The sequence below is a fragment of the Hippocampus bargibanti genome, linkage group LG13 (assembly GCF_051943395.1).
Source record: "Hippocampus bargibanti isolate YZ-2025 linkage group LG13, ASM5194339v1, whole genome shotgun sequence".
Classification (NCBI taxonomy): Eukaryota; Metazoa; Chordata; class Actinopteri; order Syngnathiformes; family Syngnathidae; genus Hippocampus; species Hippocampus bargibanti.
Genome location: NC_142746.1, coordinates 4,538,317 through 4,559,721, shown reverse-complemented (window position 1 = coordinate 4,559,721; position 21,405 = coordinate 4,538,317). Strand labels below are relative to the sequence as shown.

Here is a 21,405-nt window from a genome sequence, read left to right as displayed (position 1 = left end):
GTTCTCAAAATCTTTATTTTTAACACACAAAAAATGAATTAAATGAATAAAACATAAATTAACAAGTCATAAATAAATAAAATAATTATAATGATCATAAGGCAGAAACAGCCGACAGAAAAAAAACACAGGAAAACTAATTACAGTAAAGTCTCGTTATATCGATATTCAAGGGAGTCCGAAAAAATATCGATATAACCGGGACTATCGATATATCCGACCCTGTTTGCATGTAATTTTCTCCGTGCGTGCATAGAAATAGTATCGATATAACAGGGACTATCGATATATCCGATATCGATATAACGAGACTTTACTGTATTTATTTAAAGTTTCAAATGTCTGTATTCACAGTTCTTTAACCTTTAACTTTCTTCACATAAAGAAAATATTGAACATGAACTGTCCTAAACAAGGCTTCCCTTGCCTACTTGTCCAGCTCCACACACAAGTTTCATTCATATCCATCATGCGGGCCGCACTAACATTAATCTTTCATATCAAGGCGGGCCGCAAAATATTCTTTCGGGGGCCGCAGTTGGCCCCCGGGCCGCGAGTTTGAGACCCCTGTTCTACATAACTGTTGAAAATATTTGATGCTAGTGTTTATTTTCCATTCCCCCATACATGAGATAATAGCAAGCATATCTGCAAATGGTCATACCTGTAAACAGTCATCTCTGCTAGAAGACTGTAATTGTTTCTCAGAAAGTACCAGAAGACATGAGTACAGGCTTCGGAAATCTTGCTCACTAGACGCTGTTAGCTCCTCTTCTATGTTATCTTCCATTGGCAAAATCTCTATAAATTCTGCATCCCACACACCATTCACCCATTCTGAAAAATCAAAGTTTGTTATATTAGCAAGAGCCACAACAAATAGTTTCTCATTGCAGTTGTCACTGAACATCATTTTATGTGACCCAAAATAAGAAAATTAATCAGGTCCATTTCTATGATGCTTCCTAAAATATGATGCTGTACCAAGATGTGTCATATGCAATAAATAATCAGAGTAATAAATAATGAGGTATTGGAAGCACGTTCTTATGTTATTACAGTAACAACATCCATTCATTTATCTTCAGTACCGCTTTATCTTCACGAGGGGCACAGGGGCTTCTGGAGCCTATCCCAGCTGTCTTCGGGCATGGCGGCGGACACCCTGAATTGGTTGCCAGCCAACCGCATAGCACACAGAGACAAACAACAATCCGCTCTAACACTCACACATAGGGATAATTTGCCATGTTCAATCAGCCTGTTTTGCATGTTTTTGGCCTGTTGGAGACAAACGGAGGACCTGGAGGAAATGATGATGGCCCGGAGAGAACATGCAATCTCCATACAGGGAGAGCGGAGTGGGATTTGAACTCACGACTGCTGCACTGTGAAGATGGCATGCTTTCAACTCAACTCTGAAGCTGCCACATATGAGTTTAACAGTCCTGCAATAAACACACTCACCCATTCCTCTCCTCAAAAAGGAAGAGATGCTTCATCATAATACCCTAGACACGAGTCGGGGGAAAACAATGACTTTGACTCGGGAAAAAAAACAATTTTGACTAAAATTCAACAATGACACTGGAAATTACATCTGTGTAATAGTCTCAATACGCGGTCACCTGGTCATGCTTAAAATAAAAATTGTATTTTGTGTTTTTTTTTTCGGTGAACGGCTCTTTAGTTGTGTGCACAATGAGTAGTTCGTCTCTGACTCCATTCCTTGTGTCTATTTTGATGAAGTTTTCAAATTATTTTCTCACTGAAAATAGAACGTTATCGTTATTATCAGGCAACCCCTAAAACAATTCTCAAATGATTAATCACCCGTATCTGGACAGCATTGAGGGTTTGCGTAAAGCGTATCACAACGCCTGTCGTACAGTCGTACGGTCAAAGGCTACGATCTCGTCATCAACTTCTCTAAATGTCGAACATGAATCTTAAAGGCCGAGAAAACCTCACTGTATCACAATAGCATTCCCGGTCGAATTTACTAAATGTGTCATTGATTGCAGCTCTGTCGTTCTCGAGCAACTCACGGCAAAAGAACGGTCGGTGGCCAAGTTGCCCCTCGGGACAAAATAACCATTCGGCAAGATAACGCAAAATAGATTTGTACTCAAAAACACATGTTGATTTTTTTTATATGTATACATTCCTGAAAGTAACATTCATTTGTCTTTAATTGTCTCATACTCGCAATTTTACCTTGTGAGACTTCGTTCAGCTTCAAAAACTGCAAAGCAGACATCAACTCCATTTTGAAGAAAGCCGCCACAAATTTGCACATGCGCACTCGAAAAACCGTTTACTCGGAAGTTAGTGGGACGCAGCCGTCATTTCACACTGCGTTGTCAAGAGTTTGAAAGTCATCTTCTGAAGATGAATAAATAATAATCTTCTTCTTTTTCTTTCGGCTTTTCCCTTCAAGGGGTCGCCACAGTGAATCAGTGACCTCCATCTTCGGAGGTATGATCCGCATGTTTGTTTTGGCCAAGCTTTTACGTCGGATGCCCTTCCAGACACAACCCTCTGTATTTATCCGGGCTTGGGACCGGCACAAGAAGACTTATGTACCTTTGTGGCTACAGAACAAGCAACTCGCTCAGTAAAAGGCTCCCAAACACAAAATGGTCATTGGCACAGCAAATATCAAAAAGGTAAACCAGGTAAACCACAATAACAGTCATTATTTTTTACTTCAAATTTGAATGCTAGTTATTCATCAATTCATTCAATCAATCATAATATGTATAACTAAAAGAAGAAGAAGAAGAAGAAGAAGAAGAAGAAGAAGATTTTAAAGGGTTAATTGTAACTCGACGTGTACTATAGTAATCTTTAAGTCAGGTGTATTTTTATTGACATTTTATTTTGAAATGCAACATCAGATCCGAATTGGTCCCCTTTCAGAACTTTGCTGGGTGGAGTGTCTGCCTTTCCCGCAGCTCGTGTGTTGTGTATTTTATTTTTCTACTTCTTTCTTTCCTTTCCACTTCATTTCATAACTGCTGCTGTGTTACTTCCAGGTAGATTGAACGCCGTCGCGAAATGATGTCTCTACTCACCCGCACAAAAAAACAGTGACTGGAATGGTCCATTTCAAACCTTCGATGGGTGATACCTAATGTATTTTCCCTTTATTTTCCTGTAATACCGTACGTTAAATAACATAGAATAATATATTTGTTAATTAAAATATGGTAGTGTTTTGCCCATTTTCTTTTAAGTAAATCGCTCAATACAAAACTATATAAATTGTTACATAGCCCCCCTACTTATTTTACAAGTGGGTTCGTCCCAATTTGGCGCGAAACGAAAGCTAAAGCAACGCCCTTTCATTGCTTCAACTTGCATCGTTAGTCAAGTGTGTCCATCGAGTACGGAAAATCTTATTTTTTCTTTCAGGGTAAAACTTTAGCTTATGGCAGATAGACCGAATTAATCGGAAGCGGTTCCTGTTTTATGTTGAAAATCTGAAACAAAGCTTCACGTCGTTCTCAACTTGTCTTTTTAGTGCTTTTGGTCGACTTTGTTGAAAATTACCGTTCCTAAACCTGATGATTATGTTGGTTTCAATTACGTTTAACTGACATTCGTTGATTTTGCGATTAAACAGCTGATTATAAACAGCTCTGATATATGTGTTTCCGGACAGACTTCCAATTGTGACCACGTAATTTGTTTTTGGGTTACTGTGAACAGTTTTTTTTCAAACGTTTTCTATTTTGTTAATTTCTGAATTGAAATATATTTATTTTTGTCTCCGGATAAAACCGTGTACATTGTATTGGAAACAATGAGCTGGTAAGATGCATCACTTATTGCTTCTCTTTGTTAAGCAGTTGTATATTTTACATGCACACCACGTGTTCGATTATGAACGATCAATGAGTTTACAGTATTCAACATGGAACTGTACTTTCGGTCTTAAAATGTCAAGTTAATTTATTAAGCAATTGTTCGTTCAAGCTAGCGTTGTGGAAAATGCTGTTAGGCCACAACATCAGAGTGCCCACCCATGCCGAGTAAAGGAGAGTTGAATTTTAAAACGTCCTCTTTCTACTTTTTTAACACGTAAATGTCTTAATTTCGTAAGTCTTAAAAACAGTGTTTGAACTGCTGGGTATATGATTCAAGGGAGAATAAAGATTATACCATAAAATGCTATTCCAAACGTCAGTGCTTTTTCTCTTTCACGCCACTCTGACGGCATATATTTCCTAGTTTCCTTGTTGCGTGGCGTCTGGGAATTGCTCAAATGTGCGATGATATATTTTCCAACTTATTTATTTTAGTTTTTAAAATTGTGTCTTAAATATCCTGACACACTACATCTAACTGCTAGTTCAGGCTTCTAATTGCATAGTTACGTCCCCATTGATTATATTGAACACAGATTTGTTGATACTGTAACGGTCCTAAGTTGGCACCTTGTTTCATATGTGTGTCCCTTTTCCCACCCTTGAAACGTATCCCATTTTCCATGGACAGCACTAAACAAGAACCTCGAAGTGTTTCCCCTCATTGCCCCAAACCTGATGAGTCTGAGGAGCCACTAGGAACAGCAATGGAAACTGCAGCTGCTAAGGGTAAGTAAGGGTAATCATAATTGATAATACAATACAAAACCACCGTACGAACGAGATACGAGCGGTGGTTCGTAAGGTGAATTTGCTCATAAGTTGCTTCAGTGCTCGATATTGTATGGAATGTATGTTTAAGTTAAACACTGAACAGGGAAGTACTTATGCATCATGTCCTCATGGAGCATTAACTGGGAAGAGATTTCCTCCCCGCCCACATACTCTATGCAGCCAATATAAAATCGTAAGCGAGCTCGGCGGATCAGGGCCTGAATTGATTGGTTAGCCTTGGTGTCCGTCACATAAACAGGCAGCCTTTGAAACGTCCAGTGTGTTTGCATGAAGCACAGTACGCAGGCAATCACAAGCGAGCTCGGCCGCAAAAAGGCTCGCAATACAAAATCTAACTTACAGCATCTCTGTCCAAACATTTTTCGACATACAGTACCCGCAAAAAGTTCATATGTACCGTTTTGTTGTAACGCAAATGTTCATAATCTAGGGAGCGTCTGTATATCCTAATTGATATAGCGCTTTCACAACAGCTGCAGATGTAGCAAAGCGCTTCACATAATAGTCAACTCAAAGCAAAAAAAATAAACACAACAGGAACATACAAATATGCACAGTTGTGCAATCTCAACTACTTTCCCCATGTACGCTGTGATGTTTGAGTACAAAACAAACACTCTATTACATGAAGCAGTTCGAGATGAAAGAGGAGAGGATGAAAGCCTCCTTTTCACTAGTGGATCAGAGACGTCATGGAGGAATGTGCACATCTGCTACAAGCTAAGTTTTCAAAGCAAACACGAAGCTGTAGCATTCATTGACAAAAAGAGATTGTGTCACATCTCCTGTCCCACATCTAGCCGTAACAGTTCCACATATGCATCGGCGCTCTGCGCTGACGCTCCTTCTCATCGCAGGCTCCTCATGCCATGCATCCATCCAGCCGCAGACTGTCCAACAACACCGGCCTTTCTGCTGAACAAAGCTGGGTTCTGAAAATGCTACCCATTACAGGCGCAAGAAAGGACAATCGCACCAGAGCTGTCCAACGATGACAGTCAAATGGCAAAGACATTCCTCCCAATCGCAAACAGTGTTGGCATATTTGTGCTGCCGAGAAGGTGCAACCGTTTAGCACAGTCTACTCCTTGATGAATCTCGTGCCCAAAAATGCTGAAGAACAATCCACATCCTGTCCACATGATGCAAAACAACACAAACTGACAAAAGACAACACAAAAACAACCAAAAAAGCCAGGCTCGTAAGAGCACTTGCTGATGGCTGCCTACTCAGGGGCCATCTTGGGAAAAAAAATCAGCTGCTGATTGATTTTTAGAAAATCTAATGGAAAAACGTCTAGGGTGAATCGTCATAACGTCAGACAAATACTCATCGTTGCATCATTATTGACATCACACAGTGTTTAGTGAAACAAAACCATTCAAACTAACTGATACTCATATCTAGGAATGATTTTTTTGTCTTAATATATTTGTTTGTTTGTTTATTTTTGTGGGGATTCCCCAGATCCCACTTTGAAAACTGAGATTATGCCATCCGAGCCAATTGTCACGAAAGAAATGGAAGAAGAGGAGCAACGTCTAATGGCAGAAGGAGAAAAGAGAGAGAAGGAAATACGGGAAAAGGTTTGTTGCTATCAAAATAACCAATCGCGATGGTTAATTCCACAGGACTATACTGCAAACTTGGGAGGGAGTCGGGGTCATTGACTCCCACTGAACCATGTTCCATGCCTCGATTGCTGTTGCGGTCAATGCGAGTTGTGGCCGTAATGTGGTTGGTTCCTGTCGTGGCGCTGCCCTTGCGACCCGACCCCCGATAAATGACAGAAAATAAATGGATGGCTGTTATGTCAAATTTCCATGACATAGGCTCTTGCATTCAGTGCTGTCTGCGTGTATGTGGGTGTGCATATGTGTCAGTGTGGGTGTGTGGGGCGGTTAATGCTATAAGATTAACTGTTTGTGTCACTATTTGAAATCACCAGGCTCAGCAGTCAGTGGAGAGAGATAGTCATGAAATGCGGTTTAAAAGACTTCAACATTTACTCCAGAAGAGTAACATCTACTCTAAATTCCTGCTGACTAAAATGGAGCAACAACAGAATGAGGTATTGTATGTCTCGAGCCCGCTCGTCGTCTCTTATTACACAAATCTTTTTTTCTATGATTGGTGCTCAGAAAGTTTAGTGCAAAGAATTGTACTTTGGTTTGTCTTTTTCCATACCAGGAGAAAATCAAGAATGAAAAGCTTGAAAAGAAGGCCAAGAAAGTGAGAACATCTTTTTTTGTGTTTATGAATATTTTATCATCATAGTTTTTTTTCACAGGCATAATAAATGAATGTTTGTGATTTTACATAGAGTACCAACAACACTGAGCCTGGAAAAGGTATGTTTTTGAACAAAATAACATTACTCAAAATGCTCATTACTTCTGTTTAATGATTTTTTTCTTTTGATTGTTCATTCCAAAGTAGACAAAAAGAAGAGACGAAGAGAGGATGACTACAAAATTGCTGATGTCATTTCCAAAGAAGTATGGTTCAAATTGACGCGTACCCCGCCCTCCCACACCACTGTTTGAATAATGTTTTTTTTTTCTTACAGGAAATCATGTCACAGGCCAAGAGAATTAAAGTGGAGGCAGAGGTAATATGTGTGGATTTGTTACTTTTTTTAAACTTATTTTTTAACATTTCAAGATGAGGTGCCAAATTCTGTTTCGTTTAAACCATTGTGAACACGTGCAATTTCATGTCAGGAAGCAGCCACCGCGCAGAAGAAGCTAGATGCCAAAAATATCGAAAACATGAGCGACACCAACCAAGACATCAAGGATCGTTTGTCGGAGATTGTGCGAGATAATGCCAAACATCTCCTGGACCCTGACAGAAAAGTGAAAGGAGAGCCAGTTCCTGCTCAACAGCCACACCTCTTCACTGGTGGGGTCATGAGGTGGTACCAGATCGAGGGCATCGAGTGGCTTCGAGTGAGTCAATTCAGCCTGATTCAGAAAGTGACACTTGCCCAAGAAAGCCCTTTTCTTGTCTTATGAAAGATTATTTAAATAAATCCTAAATGGCAACTTAAGTCTGAAAAGGCATGTTAATATTTCATTTGCCAATATCTATTTGCAATGTTTTTCCCAGTCAGACTCATTCCTGTTTGTCCATTGAAAAGGGCCTCCGTTTAAAGGACAACCGACGTCACTTTTTTGTTTTTTAACTGACATCAGAAAAACGTTTTATAGCATCTAAAATACCCAAAACACACAGTATGATATTTTTAGTCAAATGCAAAACACCAATAAAAATGACTTAGTGTCGAAAATCTGCAAAACATTGAGCTGTGAATTGGGCATTTTCAGAAAGTCCTGCCCTCAGTTCGTGACGTCACGCCAATACGTCTTGCATTGCTTGTGAATCAAAACACGGTTCTCAGACCAAACATGTACAGCAAAATACATTCACGTGGTGGAAGGACCGCTACAATGCGTCTTTTTTTCGGTCAGGGGGCCGTCCTTTCGTGACGTCACGTACGGACTTGTCACCAACTCAAAAACAAGACTTCCTGAATATTCAAAGCGAGTCTTAAAACGTAAAACATAGCTATATGTGGTGGAATCTAATTAAAATATGCTCAGTAGAAGTCATTTGAAGCCATTTTACAAATTATGGACACAACTTGTCCGGAGAGGTCGGTTGTCCTTTAAATATTTTTTAGGTTAAAAAACTTTTGATAATGTCAAATGTGTGTCTAAGCCAGTCACTCAGAACACTTTAACTTAATTGTCACTTTCAAGCTTGGTGCCAATGACTGTAAACTGCTGAGTCAACTCAAGAAAGACAAAGAAAAAATGCAGGGGTCGTCAGCCAGAAGAAGTCATTTTGAATTATGACAACACAAAGCCTCACACAGCAGTCCCAAGGGTGCAGACCACTAACGAGCTGGGCTGGGAAGAAGGATGAAGGACTCATCCCCTTTCATAGCCCAGACTTTGCCCCTTCACTTTTTTGGCCCTTAAAAAGTGTTCGCAAAATGCATGAGTTTTGAAAGTGAATAGGAAGTCATGTCAAAAGTCAAAGTCAGCTTTATTGTCAAATATGCTAATATGCATGACATACAGCACAGATGAAATTAATGTCCTCTCGGACCCAGTGTGCAAGGCACTTATAATGTGGCTAAAAAAGACTGACAACAGACAATACATGCAATTTCTGAATCTAAAGTGATGTAGTGTCGTATGTAAAGTGAGGTAGTGACGTATGTAAAGTGACTTAATGTAGTAATGCAAAAACAAACAAACAAAAAAAAGGGTTGAAGTTAGGTCTTGTGTTGTCTGACTGGCTGAGACATCAGTCCAAAGACTTTTACGATGAGGGAATGTTGAAGCCTGTACATCACAGGTGTCAAAGTCAAGGCCCGCGGGCCAAATCCGGCCCGCCACATCATTTTTTTCGGCCCGCGAAAGCAAATCAAACTTGTTAAATTCCATGATGATTGCTAAAATCTGAGCCAAAATTTCATATTTTTGGATGTCAACCACAATAAAAGTCATTATTCTTGACTTCAGATTTGAAAACGAGTTATTCATTAATTTGCTGTGTGCTCTATATGTAATATTTGAAGGGATTTAAACATTCTAATGGGTTCCCCAAATTCATAACGGCCCTGGAGAGGAAACCATAACTACAATGTGGCCCGCGGCAAAAAATGACTTTGACACCCCTGCTGTACATACATGGGAAAACAGTGTCACTATGCTGGGACACTACGTTGAAAAAAAATATATCTGTATTTGAAGTCTGACCAAAAAAAATCACCTTATTCATTGAATGACACTCATATTTTTTAAGGCAAGTTTCTGTTTTGATGTCAGATGTTGTGGGAGAACGGCATCAATGGGATCCTTGCCGATGAGATGGGACTGGGAAAGACAATCCAGTGTATTGCACATATCGCCATGATGGTTGAAAAGAAAGTCATGGGCCCTTTCTTGGTGGTGGCACCACTTTCCACGCTGCCCAACTGGATCAATGAGTTCAAGCGCTTCACACCAGAGGTAAGACGGTGGACTCTACCCTCTCAACCTAAAAAAAATGGCATTTTTTAAAAAACTGTTCAACTTACATTGGAAAGAAGTAATCGTAAAACTTTGGGGGGTGGGGGGGAAACATTTGACTGATCAAATTTAAAATAGTCTTGAGGCACTTTTTATTGTTCCGAGTTGCTTCCAATGATTTTCAGGTGGATGTTTCCGTTGCAGATAATGGTTTTATCATATAACACTCTTTCTTTCCCAAATCTTTCAAAATGCTTATTTTCACATTAAAATTACTGATAAAACTATGTGGACATGAACGAGTGTGAGAAAAACTCAGATATCAATGAAAAAAATTGGAATATCTTTACATTTATCAAATCCAGTATAATTTCAGAAATGAAGTTTTCCGGTCTAATTTATTTTCCCTTGCTGTCATGGTCTTCGCTAGGTGTCTGTGTTGCTTTATCACGGCCCCAAAACTGAGAGGAGCAAACTGCTGAAGCACATGCGCAAATCCCAGGGCCCCCTCAATATGTATCCCGTTGTTGTTACCTCGTTTGAGATTGCCATGATTGACCGAAAGTATCTTCAGGTATCATCTATATTTTCTCTTGTTTGACTGGGTAAAACATTTAACCTTCATGTACATGTACGACAACCAAATAGGAAGTTACCAAAGTTTTTTTTCCCCGATTTAAAAGTACAGACTGATGCTAGACTGTCCTTATTTTTTTTAACTATTTTGTGTTCCTTCCAGCGCTGTCAGTGGAATTACTTAATTGTCGACGAAGGCCACAGAATCAAAAACCTCAACTGTCGACTAGTGCAGGAGTTGAAGATGCTGCCCACTGACAATAAGTTGCTGCTTACGGGGACTCCACTACAGAACAACTTGGCCGAGCTTTGGTCCCTTCTCAATTTTCTCTTGCCTGAGGTCTTTGATGACCTGAAGAGGTGAGCCACATTTTCGCCCATTAGTATATCGCATTGTCATCAAATGGTGAGTATAGTTTTGCTTTGTTTGAATGCCACTATGCCGATGACCATTTTGTGTTTGGGAACCTTTTCCTGAGCATCTTCATCTTTATTAAGTTCATAGAGTTGCTTGTTCTGTAGCCACAAAGGGACACAAGCCAGCGTCTTGTTGTGCCCGCCCCAAACCTGGATAAATACAGAGGGTTGTGTCAGGAAGGGCATCCGACGTAAAAGCCTGGCCAAAACAAACATGCGAATCAAACCTCTGAAGATGGAGGACACTTGATACGCTCTAGCGACCCTTTGGAAAAGAAGTGTATCGCAGTGATTCTTAACCTTTTTAGAGGTACCCAATGGGAAATCGCCCAATGTTTGACCAAAAGCATACAAGTTTACTTTGGTTATTAGCAATTTAGCGGTGCAAAAACTAATCATTGACTAATGGTTTTGTCAAATTCATCGATTTTATTCACCTATTATCTGATCCCCTTAAAGGACAACCGACGCCTGCGTACAAGTTGTGTCCATAATTTGTAAAATCACTTCAAATGACTTCTACTGAGCGTATTTTACAAAGATTCCATGGCATGTAGGTATATTTTACGTTTTAAGACTCACACTGAATATTCAGGAAGTCTTGTTTTCGGGTTGATGATGCCTGCCGTGACGTCACGTCTGGAACGCCCCTGATCGGGAAAGCGACACACAATGTATTTTGGCTACCTTGTTTGCTCTGAAAACTTTGTGTTGATCCGTGTTGATGGCGAAATTAGAAGGAAAACACAACGCGGTGGTGAATCATTGCGTGTTGCATCAAGAGTACTATTTGATACTAGTTGACACAAATTCCCAGCAGACAAATCAGCCCATTTTCAACAGAGCTTGGGCACCATCTTGTTCATTTTCCGGGATGCTACATTGGAGTCCAGACGCCTCAAAATGATCCGAAAGGACTTCTTTAATCCATTGCAAACATTTATGCTTTCCTCTTCAGAACTATTTGAATCATATTCATAACTGGATGAGTAACAAGAAAGCATCTTCTCCGAATCTGAAGCCATTGTTTTGATTCTAGAGCAAGCGTGACGTCACGAACAAGGGGGCGGGAACTTCTGAAACTCTCCATCCCGAGGTCATTTTGAAGTAGCTTTGGGGCACTTTAACTCATTTTTAATGGTGTTTTGCATTTGACTAAAAATATCAGCCTGCGTGTTTTGGGTATTTTAGATGCTATAAAACGTTTTTCCGATGTCAGTTAGGAAACCCAAAAAAATGGTGTCGGTTGTCCTTTAAGTCTTACAAGGGTCACTAGCATGCTGGTGTCGATCCTGCCTGTTTGCAGGCGGTGAGGTACAACCCTTTTGGTTTCAAGTCAATCGCAGAGCACCCATAGACAAACAACCAATTGCGCTCACCAAAGAGTGCAGACATTTCTCTCATTTAAAATCAGTGCCCGGACACATGGGATGCCGATAGGGCGCACCACCAAGCACAGAGTCTTCTTTTGATGAATATCGTGACCAAAAACCATGAAAACAGTCCACATTAGGTCCACACAAAGTAACAACAAACACCATATAACAAAATAAGAGGAAAAAAAACAAAAAGCAAAGCTCTTGAAAAGCACTTGCCGACTGCTGCGAACTACGGCGCCATCTTTTTTTTTTTTTTTTTTTTTTTTTTTTTTTTGGGGGGGGGGGGGGGGGGGGTTCTGTCCTAAAACCTGTATTATGGAAATTCTATTACTTAATTGCACTTCATTGTTTCCTCATTGAAGATCAAACATCCAAATGTTTGAAGTTATCCAACAAAAAAGACACTTTATGTCAAAGCATTGTCTGGTCTCCTTGGCCCACAAAATAAAGTGTAAATCAATTACTACTTTTTCCCCTCGTAACTAGCTCTTTGAGTATCAACATGTTTATTATGCTGTTGGTACTATTTTACCATTTGAGACAATTGGCAAATGGGACCCTGATAACAATTGTAATGTTTTAACCTCTTGGTTGTTGCATAGCTTTGAGTCTTGGTTCGATATTGACACGCTTGGCGAGGCAGAAAGTGTGGTGGCTGCTGAACGCGAGCGGAACATCCTCAGCATGCTGCACCAGGTCAGTCCCCACGCACAAGTTCTGCTTTCCTTGAATGTATCTTATACTGGTTTTCGGATTGAATGTATTCTTCAGTCAGACTTTTTAATTGTTTTTGTCTTAGATTCTGACTCCATTTTTGCTGAGAAGACTGAAGACTGATGTGACATTAGAGATTCCTCCAAAGAAAGAGATAATTGTTTATGCCCCTTTGACTGCCAAACAAGAAACTTTCTACACTGCTGTTGTGAACAAGACCATCACAAAAGTGCTTGGTCAGCATAAGGTATCTTCGTGAATGACTTGAGATGTGGCCCATGTTGCAATGTTGTGAAAATGTTCTTCAACTCTTAAGTCATGTTTGCACTCAATGCAAACTTAAAGCACACCAATCATGATCGGCATATTTCCACGGAAAAACATGTTGATTGACTTGTCGATCAAAGGCTTTCATTGCCGATCACAGAAACTGACCAGGCGTTGCTCGTACTTTGCAGCATACAGTCAACTAGAGGATAGCCTATGTGCAGTGTAGCATCATTTCATGCCTGCATTAAACAGTATCCAAGCGTGCAAAATTCGGAAACGTTTCACTTGTGTGGAAGGTTTTTGGAATCTGATAAGTTTGAATCCTGCCACCAAAAGATACTTTGTGTGGTGAGCATGTTCAAAAGCTTCAAAACACCACATTTCAAACAAACCCTTTCAGAACACTGAACAAATATTTGAGTTCATCCAATTAAATATCCAACCATTGTCAATGGTCATCGGGTTCCCCATTGGAGCACACAAAGTTCCAGCAGACAATATACTTAGACGTTGTTGAGAGCCATTCTTCTTGACTACTAGGAATCTTCCACCTGTTTCTACAGTAAATATACGAAAAAGAAAATGCAGAAATTTGCAATCAACTGCAGCAAAATTGGAGGGGGGAATGTATTAAAAAAAATGAGCATTTGCATGCACTGAATATATTTACAAAAATGAACTGTACACTGTACCGAATGCACTATCAAATATAAGCAAATATGCTATTGCAATATTAATTTGATGGTCCGCCATCAATGCATATGGTCCCCATCCCATTTTTTTATTTAAACCAAAAATTGCTTACTTTCAGACTGAAGCACCTGTAGGTTTGACGCCAAAAGGCAAACCAAAGCGTCGCATTCGAAACCAGGTAGACTACACTGAAGCAGAAGATGATACACAATCAGGCTTAGTAAAATATTTGGAAAATCTCCAGAAGGAGCCAGAACAAAGGTCAGAAGCCAACCTTCACTCATTTGAAATGCTGTCGTTAATCTACTGGCTCAAAAAAGCTGTTGTGGCAGCCATATAATAAGATGCTCCCACGTCCTTCACTTTCAGCTGTTCTCCAGTGCTGGACATCCAATGCCCTTTGGATGCACACATCAACCTAAAGATGCAGAATATTCTCATGCTGCTTAAACGATGCTGTAACCACCCTTACCTGGTAGAATACCCCCTCGATCCAGCCACACAAGAATTCAAGGTAAAAGCTATTTATCATTAGTGTTTTTTTTTTCCCTTCCTTGCTCCTATCGGAGTTTTTGCAAAGTTAAATGTGAAAACATACGATGATTGCTTGAGTTTACCAAAACCACATCATTGGAATTGAGATTACAGTGATGCTTTACTGGCAGACAAAATGGGTTTTGCTTTAAAACGTTTGTTTTGGTTTCTCCTTCAACGTGTCCTGTTAATTTGCTGATCCGCACTCTGCCCCACAACTGGGCTACTGAGCCTTCCTTCACAAAATCTGATGTAAGTGCCGCACTTTCTTTGAATGTTTTCCTTCCCATTTTTGATGCAGATTGATGAGCAGCTGGTACAGTGTTCTGGGAAATTTCTCATACTGGACAGACTTCTACCTGCACTCAAGGAAAGAAGACATAAGGTAAAACCACACCCTGCTTTTGAGCAAAGTGCTTGTGCCACATGTCCTCAAGAAATAAAATCTAAATATATATACAGTAAAGTCTCGTTATATTGATAGTACTGCTTATTACTATACTATTTCTATGAACGCCAGGAGAAAATTTACATGCCGCAGGATCGGCTATATCGATAGTCCGGTTATATCGATATTTTTTCCGACTCCCGAGAATATCGATATCACGAGACTTTACTGTGTGTGTGTGTATATATATATATACAGTAAAGTCTCGTTATATCGATATTCAAGGGAGTCCGAAAAAATATCGATATAACCGGGACTATCGATATATCCGACCCTGTTTGCATGTAATTTTCTCCGTGCGTGCATAGAAATAGCGATATAACCGGGACTATCGATATATCCGATATCGATATAACGAGACTTTACTATATATATATATATATATATATATATATATATATATATATATATATATATATATATATATATATATATATATCTGTGCTTGTCCAACTCAAAATGATTTATTTAAGGAGACATTGGATCGTTTCTACATTTGTGAAGTTATGTATAATATAGTTAGCTAGTAGAGAATTTTCGCTCATCAACACTATGCTCAAAATGAGTGGGTTTGTATCGCCATAACTTTACAATGAAGGCCGAGTGTCAGCATTTTATTGTAGTGATTGTTAAAAAAATACGAAAGAATAAGCAGGGGGGAATTGGTGGTCATATAGATGGATAGGTGTGTGTGTGTGTGTGTGTGCGTGCGCACGTACAGTGATATCTCAGCTCACAAACTTAATTGGTTCCTAGAAAGTGTGTGTGTAATGTGAAAAGTTTGTCTGCCGAATAGTTATTTTCCATAAAAAAAACTGAAATAAGAATAATCCGTTCCCAGGCCCCCATGAAACAATTTTCTACTAAATAAGCCTTAAAATAACAAAAATACCTTATTTTATGTGTAATAAATGTGGTATTGTAATTGAAGAAATAAACTGTACTGTATAATACAAGTCATTTTATTTACCTTTGTGATGGTCGTTGATGTAGTTACCTCTTGATCATATCCGAGTGAAGTTGCCATGCTTTCTCTGTGATAATAGCCGCGCTCACACTGTCCCCTGCTAGCTGCTTTTCGTTAATCCAAATCAACAGAAGTTTTTCAACCTCTTCTATTGCCTGATACCATTGCTTAGACAACACAGAAACACACGTAGCAATGGTCGACTTAGCGTCCTGGTACTAGATCGTTCGTACAACAGCCTGCTTAGGCAACATAGGATTAATAATGCTGATGAGGTGATACCAGAGCAAATAGGGCAATCAGGCCAGTCGTTAGTCAGGACAATAGGAGCAATCAGTGGGGAGCCACAGGGAGTCGTCCTCTGCTCCCCCCAACCTGAGAACAGGGACCTATCATACCAGCGTCCGGCACCGCCATGTCTGGACAGCAGGGATATATTTCGGCCCGAAACTACCAGTAAGACTTTAGTTCGCTGACGAAGCCTCTTGGATAAGAAGCGAAATGTCTGACACCTTCAAAGAAGTACAGATGACGGCTGAAGAAACCTTTTCATCGATGGACCACTCCTGTACGACTGAGAGCTTACACAGACGCAAGGTGAAAAGTTTGTGAGCTAAAGCGTTCAGAAGCCGAGATATCACTGTACTTTGAAATTAAGATAAAGGTGTACTATGGTAAGTTTTTGTTAGGCAAATATTTTCCATTCAAAAAGAAGCAGCTGTTTCAAAAACTGCTTGGCCATTTTAAAAACTGCTGGTGTCTTTGCAGTTGTATAACCTCCTTCTGCAAGATTGCGTGGAGCTCAGTTTAGCTTCCAAGACACTATCCGATGCCTGACAAACGCTCTTTAATGGGAAGTTAAACTCGCAGGACTCACTGACTATGCCGCGCCCCTTTTTGTTTCAAGCAGTTGTCACTAGAACACGTATAATTGTCTAATTGTGGGGACTAGCAACATTTGCGTGAACACAATCCATGGATAAAGCAGTGTCCTGATTCTGTCACTATAAGACACCGATTAATTGGGACTGGGGCTCACATTATGCCTTTGCAATTTGCTTAAGCATTTAGCCGTTGTAACGGATTAAATGAAATTGAGGAATGTGTTACTAAAGTTTCAGTTGTTCACTTGATATTTGCTTGAATACGTAAAACACTTTTCTGTTGTAATTAAGGTACTGATCTTCAGTCAAATGACCTCCATCTTGGACATTCTAATGGATTATTGCTATCTGCGTGGCTTCCAATACAGCCGATTGGATGGGAGCATGTCCTTTGGTGAGCGGGAAGAAAATGTGAGTTAAATGAGGGGTATGCCGAAATTGCAAATTGTTGCTTTGGAGCGGATAAAAGTAGTGCCTGCTCCGTTTTTTTCCCCCATTTCAGATAGCTAAGTTTTCCAAAGACCCAGAGGTTTTCATTTTCCTGCTCAGCACCAGAGCTGGGGGGCTTGGGATCAACCTGACAGCTGCTGACACTGTCATTATTTTTGACAGTGACTGGGTAGGTTACCAAGAAGAGTGCACATTACACCAACTTTGCCACTGTCATGTGAATTTCATCTCAATGTGTGAATTTCAAATGATCCTTTGTTCTCAGAACCCCCAGGCAGATCTGCAGGCCCAGGACCGCTGTCATCGCATTGGGCAAACTAAACCAGTGGTGGTGTATCGCCTGGTTACAGCAAATACTGTCGACGAAAAAATTCTGGAAAGAGCCTCTGCAAAGAGGAAGCTGGAGCAGATGGTCATCCACAAGAGTGAGTCAGTTTGCAATAGGCACAAGCAGTTCTTAAAGGACAACCGACACCTCTGGATAAGTTGTGTCCAGAATTTGTAAAATCACTTCAAATGACTTCTACTGAGTGTATTTTACAAAGATTCCATGGCATATAGCTGTATTTTATGTTTTAAGACTCGCGCTGTATATTCAGGAAGTCTTTTTTTGGAGTTGATGACGATGCCTGACGTCACGTCTCGAACGCCCCTGACCGAGAAAGCGACACACAATGCATTTTGGGTACTTTGTTTGGTCTGAAAACTTCGTGTTGATCCGTGTTGATGACGAAATTAGAAGGAAAACACATAAATAACGCACTGGTGAATTTGTTGTGTGTTGCACCAAGACTACTATTTGATACTAGTTGACCCAAATTCCCAGCAGACAAATCAGCCCATTTCCAACAAAGCATGGGCGCCATCTTGTGCATTTTCTGTGACGCTTCATTGGAGTCCTGACGGCTCGAATTGATATGGAAGGACTTCTTTAATCGATTGCAAACATTTATGCTTTCCTCTTCAGAACTATTTGAATCATATTCATAACTGGATGAGTAACAAGAAAGCATCTTCTCCGAATCTGAAGCCATTGTTTTGATTCTAGAGCAAGGCAAGACTTCCTGGCGTGACGTCACGAACAAGGCGGCGGTACCATCTGAAACTCACAATTTCCGGGGTCATTTTGAAGTAGTTTTGGGACACTTTAACTCATTTTTATTGGTGTTTTGCATTTAACTAAAATATCAGCCTGCGTCGTTTGGGTATTTTAGATGCTATAAACGTTTTTCTGATGTCAGTTAGGAAACAAAAACATGGTGTCGGTTGTCCTTAAAGGACAACTGACACCATGTTTTTGTTTCCTAACTGACATCAGAAAAACTCAGCTGGTGCTCGACTGCTCTGGTCCGTTGGAAATAGCTGGTTTGTCAGCTGGGAATTTGTGTAAACTTAAACCTTTATTCCTTCTAATTTCGCGATCAACATGGTGTTTTAAGATGGAAAAAAATTACCCAAAATGCACTGTGTGTCACTTTCTCGGTCAGGGGTGTACCAAATGTGATGTCACTTCCGGCATCGACATCAACTCGAAAACAAGACGGTGGAATCTTTGAAAAATGCGCTCAGTAGAAGTCATTTGAAGTGCTTTTACAAATTATGGACGCAACTTGTCCGCAGGTGTCGGTTGTCCTTTATATAGTGTCTGTGGAGAACAGTTTCCATTATCTGGCTCTAGCACCGTTGCTCAAACATTTCAATGTGGCAATACAAATTGCTAACTAAACTGATTATTATTCATCGTGCAATTTATTATGAAGGGTGAGTCATGTAATTTTGTGTTTATTAATAATGAACCAAAATGTGAACATTGTGTTAAAGAAAACGTTATTTTATCAATTTATTAATGGCCTTTTTTGGTTTGTTTTTCTTGCCTTTTTTTTTCAACACAGATAAGTTCAAAGGTGGGAGGGCAGAGTTGAACCAAACTAAAAGCCGCATTGATCTAGATGAGCTGAGGGAACTGCTCCAGACTAGAGGCATTGAAAAGTAAGTTGTTGTAATGTAGTTTGACAGTCATGCTTTCTTTGCTATACTGAACTTATCGTTGCCTCTCACTTTTACCCATTCCAGAAAGGTGCAATCTTCAAGTGGGAAGGTGATCAGCGATGTGGACCTGGAGTTTTTATTGAACCGCAGCGATTTGCTGGGTAGGTAGTCGAGAGTTAATTTGAGAAAAAAAGTCTTCATATGCAAAGCAGTGTGCTGGTGTTATGATTTGCTTCAATATCCACATGAATACAGTGTCAATTTGTTTGTTGAAAGACAGGCATCTAAAAATGTATTTGTTCGACATGTGAAATTATCGTGTTAATTGCAATTAATTGCAGACCTTTTTGTGTGTTTTTTTTTAAATCTCCGCCTTATTTTTTTTCTGTCTATTTCTGTCTATGCTCAACTTTAGCCTCCATCCTCAATGCAAAGCAACCAGTCGTGAGTGTAGTAATCCACAGCTAATATTAGCACAACTGCATGAGCAATTTAACAAAGCTCTGCAGCGAACTAAACTCAAACACTCCATGTGCAAAGCATAGTTGGCGTGCCCTTTTTAGCCTACTAGAAGTGATTGATGTTTATTTCAGCGCTTTTAGTTTGTCATGTTGAATGGTGTTAATTCTGAAGTACTAACTCGCAGCACATTGAGTGAAGGCAGTGGTAGCCAACCTTTTTCTAACTGCAGAACGGTAAACACTCCACAATTTTACCAGTGGGAGGCAGGGGTGGGGAGTATTAACAAACGTGAATCCACTGTATACTCATGGATATTTTGCTAGCTGGGCTAAATTTTGGCGTTAAATGAGGAGATGCAATAGAGAGGAGAATCCGGTCATTTCAAAATAAAAGACCGCTTGACTCATCTACTAAATCAATAATTATTGTGTCGCGATCAGCGGCCCGGCATTGATTAATCCATGGACAGGTACTTCTCTGCAGCCCGGGGCTTGGGGACCACTGATTTAACAGTCTGTTATTTATTGTTTATTATCTGAAGCAAGTGAAGTTCAGTGTTGAGTGAGTACTTGTATTGCTCAAGAAGGTCTTCGTGTTTTTGAACCCAAGCACTGTACAGACCTGGTGTTGTATTTTATTGTTATTTTGTCATTCTTTGGAGATTTACACAACCAAACATCCATTCTTTCATTGTCCGGACTGCTTTATGCTCACTCGGGTCGAGGGGCGTGCTGGAGCCTATCCCAGCTGTCTTTGGGCAGGATGCAGGGCACTCAAAGACAAACAAACAAAACAGTGATATTCCCCCTTGTGGTCGAAACTAAAGGTTGCAGGTAGGACTTTGACTAGTCTCAAATACAGTACAACAGAAAGTTAATGACTATGACCACATCTGCCCAAGTCTGCTGAAAAACGAATTATACTGCCACTTTTTTTCAATCATCTGACTACTTGTATTATTGGTTGCTTGACCTGTGGTTGAACTGAACAAAATATTCAATGGTGTCTTTAAGAAAAACGTGTTTGTAAAAAAATGTCTGATAAAAAGGTTTTGTTGCTGTTTCAACACCCGCATCCAAGGATTAACATGTTGTCCTGTTTTACTGATAAATGCACTACTATGTAATTGCAGATAAAGGAAAAAGGGGAACGAGGAAGGAGAAAGTTGGAGTCTTCAGAGTTATCGAGACTGCTGAATCATCAGACATCGCCTTGACTTAAAAAAGACCTGAAACACTTTACTTTCATAACATTCCTTCAGACGTAAACTCAAGCAAAGCTCAGAAGAATTTAGACTTAAAGAACATGCTGACAATGTTTGCCTTGCTGTTTGTTTGTTGTACAAATTTAATGTTGACAGATTTCATTGTAGTTTTGTCTTACTCAAATTGTTATTTCCTGCTGCTTCTCTTGCAATAGTCCCAGAGACCGTTTTTTTTCATGTTTTTACTGAGAAATGTGTATTGACTGTTGAATATCTTTTTTGGAAAAAAAAAAAAAAAAAAAAAAGTGAAAATGTAACAATCTCCATTAGTTTTTTCCTAATTCGTTTGGGCCTCAAGCTATGCCATTTGTGTGTTGACCCACCTGAATACGGACGATGCCAACGTGCTAACCCATAGGGATAATCCACACACAATTGATGCCCATTGTGTGTGTCGGGAGGGGGGAGGACAATGCATGCCCCCCCCCCCCTCAAATAATTTTTTAAAATGTGAAAATGGTGCTAACACCCCTCAAAATAAATACATCTGAAAATGATGCTAAACCAGAACTGTTTGTTTTTTTAACATTTTTTATACCCCATTTCTTGAATCAATCAAGGGCTTGCTCAATGTGTGGTGCCAGTTATCCATCACTAAACTTTTTTCATACTACTACTACTTTTGACTTTTGGTTATGTCGACATTAGTAAGAAATATTGTGCTAA

General features: G+C 39.8%; 2 protein-coding genes across 3 annotated transcripts in view; one reads left to right on the top strand and one right to left on the bottom strand.

The window, feature by feature from the left end:
• Nucleotides 1-2,274, bottom strand: part of ncapd3 (non-SMC condensin II complex, subunit D3) — a 32,549-nt gene extending 30,275 nt beyond the window's left edge. Inside the window, exons 1-2 of the mRNA XM_089012497.1 lie at nucleotides 2,218-2,274; nucleotides 665-837 (exon numbers count right to left, since the gene is read on the bottom strand). Of these exons, the coding sequence (XP_088868623.1) occupies nucleotides 665-837; nucleotides 2,218-2,269 (225 nt within the window). The 5' untranslated portion in view covers nucleotides 2,270-2,274. The remainder of the gene's footprint in view (nucleotides 1-664; nucleotides 838-2,217) is intronic.
• Nucleotides 2,275-3,385: 1,111 nt separating this feature from the next.
• hells (helicase, lymphoid specific) lies at nucleotides 3,386-21,392 on the top strand. Of its 2 annotated transcripts, none has more exons than XM_089012429.1 (23): nucleotides 3,386-3,816; nucleotides 4,504-4,601; nucleotides 6,136-6,254; nucleotides 6,617-6,739; nucleotides 6,859-6,900; nucleotides 6,992-7,019; nucleotides 7,108-7,166; nucleotides 7,238-7,279; nucleotides 7,392-7,619; nucleotides 9,510-9,692; nucleotides 10,123-10,266; nucleotides 10,432-10,628; nucleotides 12,667-12,760; nucleotides 12,864-13,025; nucleotides 13,860-14,002; nucleotides 14,111-14,255; nucleotides 14,577-14,660; nucleotides 16,866-16,985; nucleotides 17,077-17,193; nucleotides 17,290-17,449; nucleotides 18,917-19,013; nucleotides 19,098-19,174; nucleotides 20,608-21,392. In XM_089012429.1, exons 1-23 carry the CDS (start codon nucleotides 3,809-3,811, stop codon nucleotides 20,694-20,696), a joined length of 2,559 nt encoding a protein of 852 aa, XP_088868555.1. In that variant the 5' UTR covers nucleotides 3,386-3,808; the 3' UTR covers nucleotides 20,697-21,392. The 2 variants fall into 2 exon arrangements, with proteins under 2 accessions (XP_088868555.1, XP_088868554.1); XM_089012428.1 differs by having other exon boundaries at nucleotides 7,105-7,166; nucleotides 20,608-21,391.
• The last annotated feature ends 13 nt before the right edge of the window (nucleotides 21,393-21,405 follow it).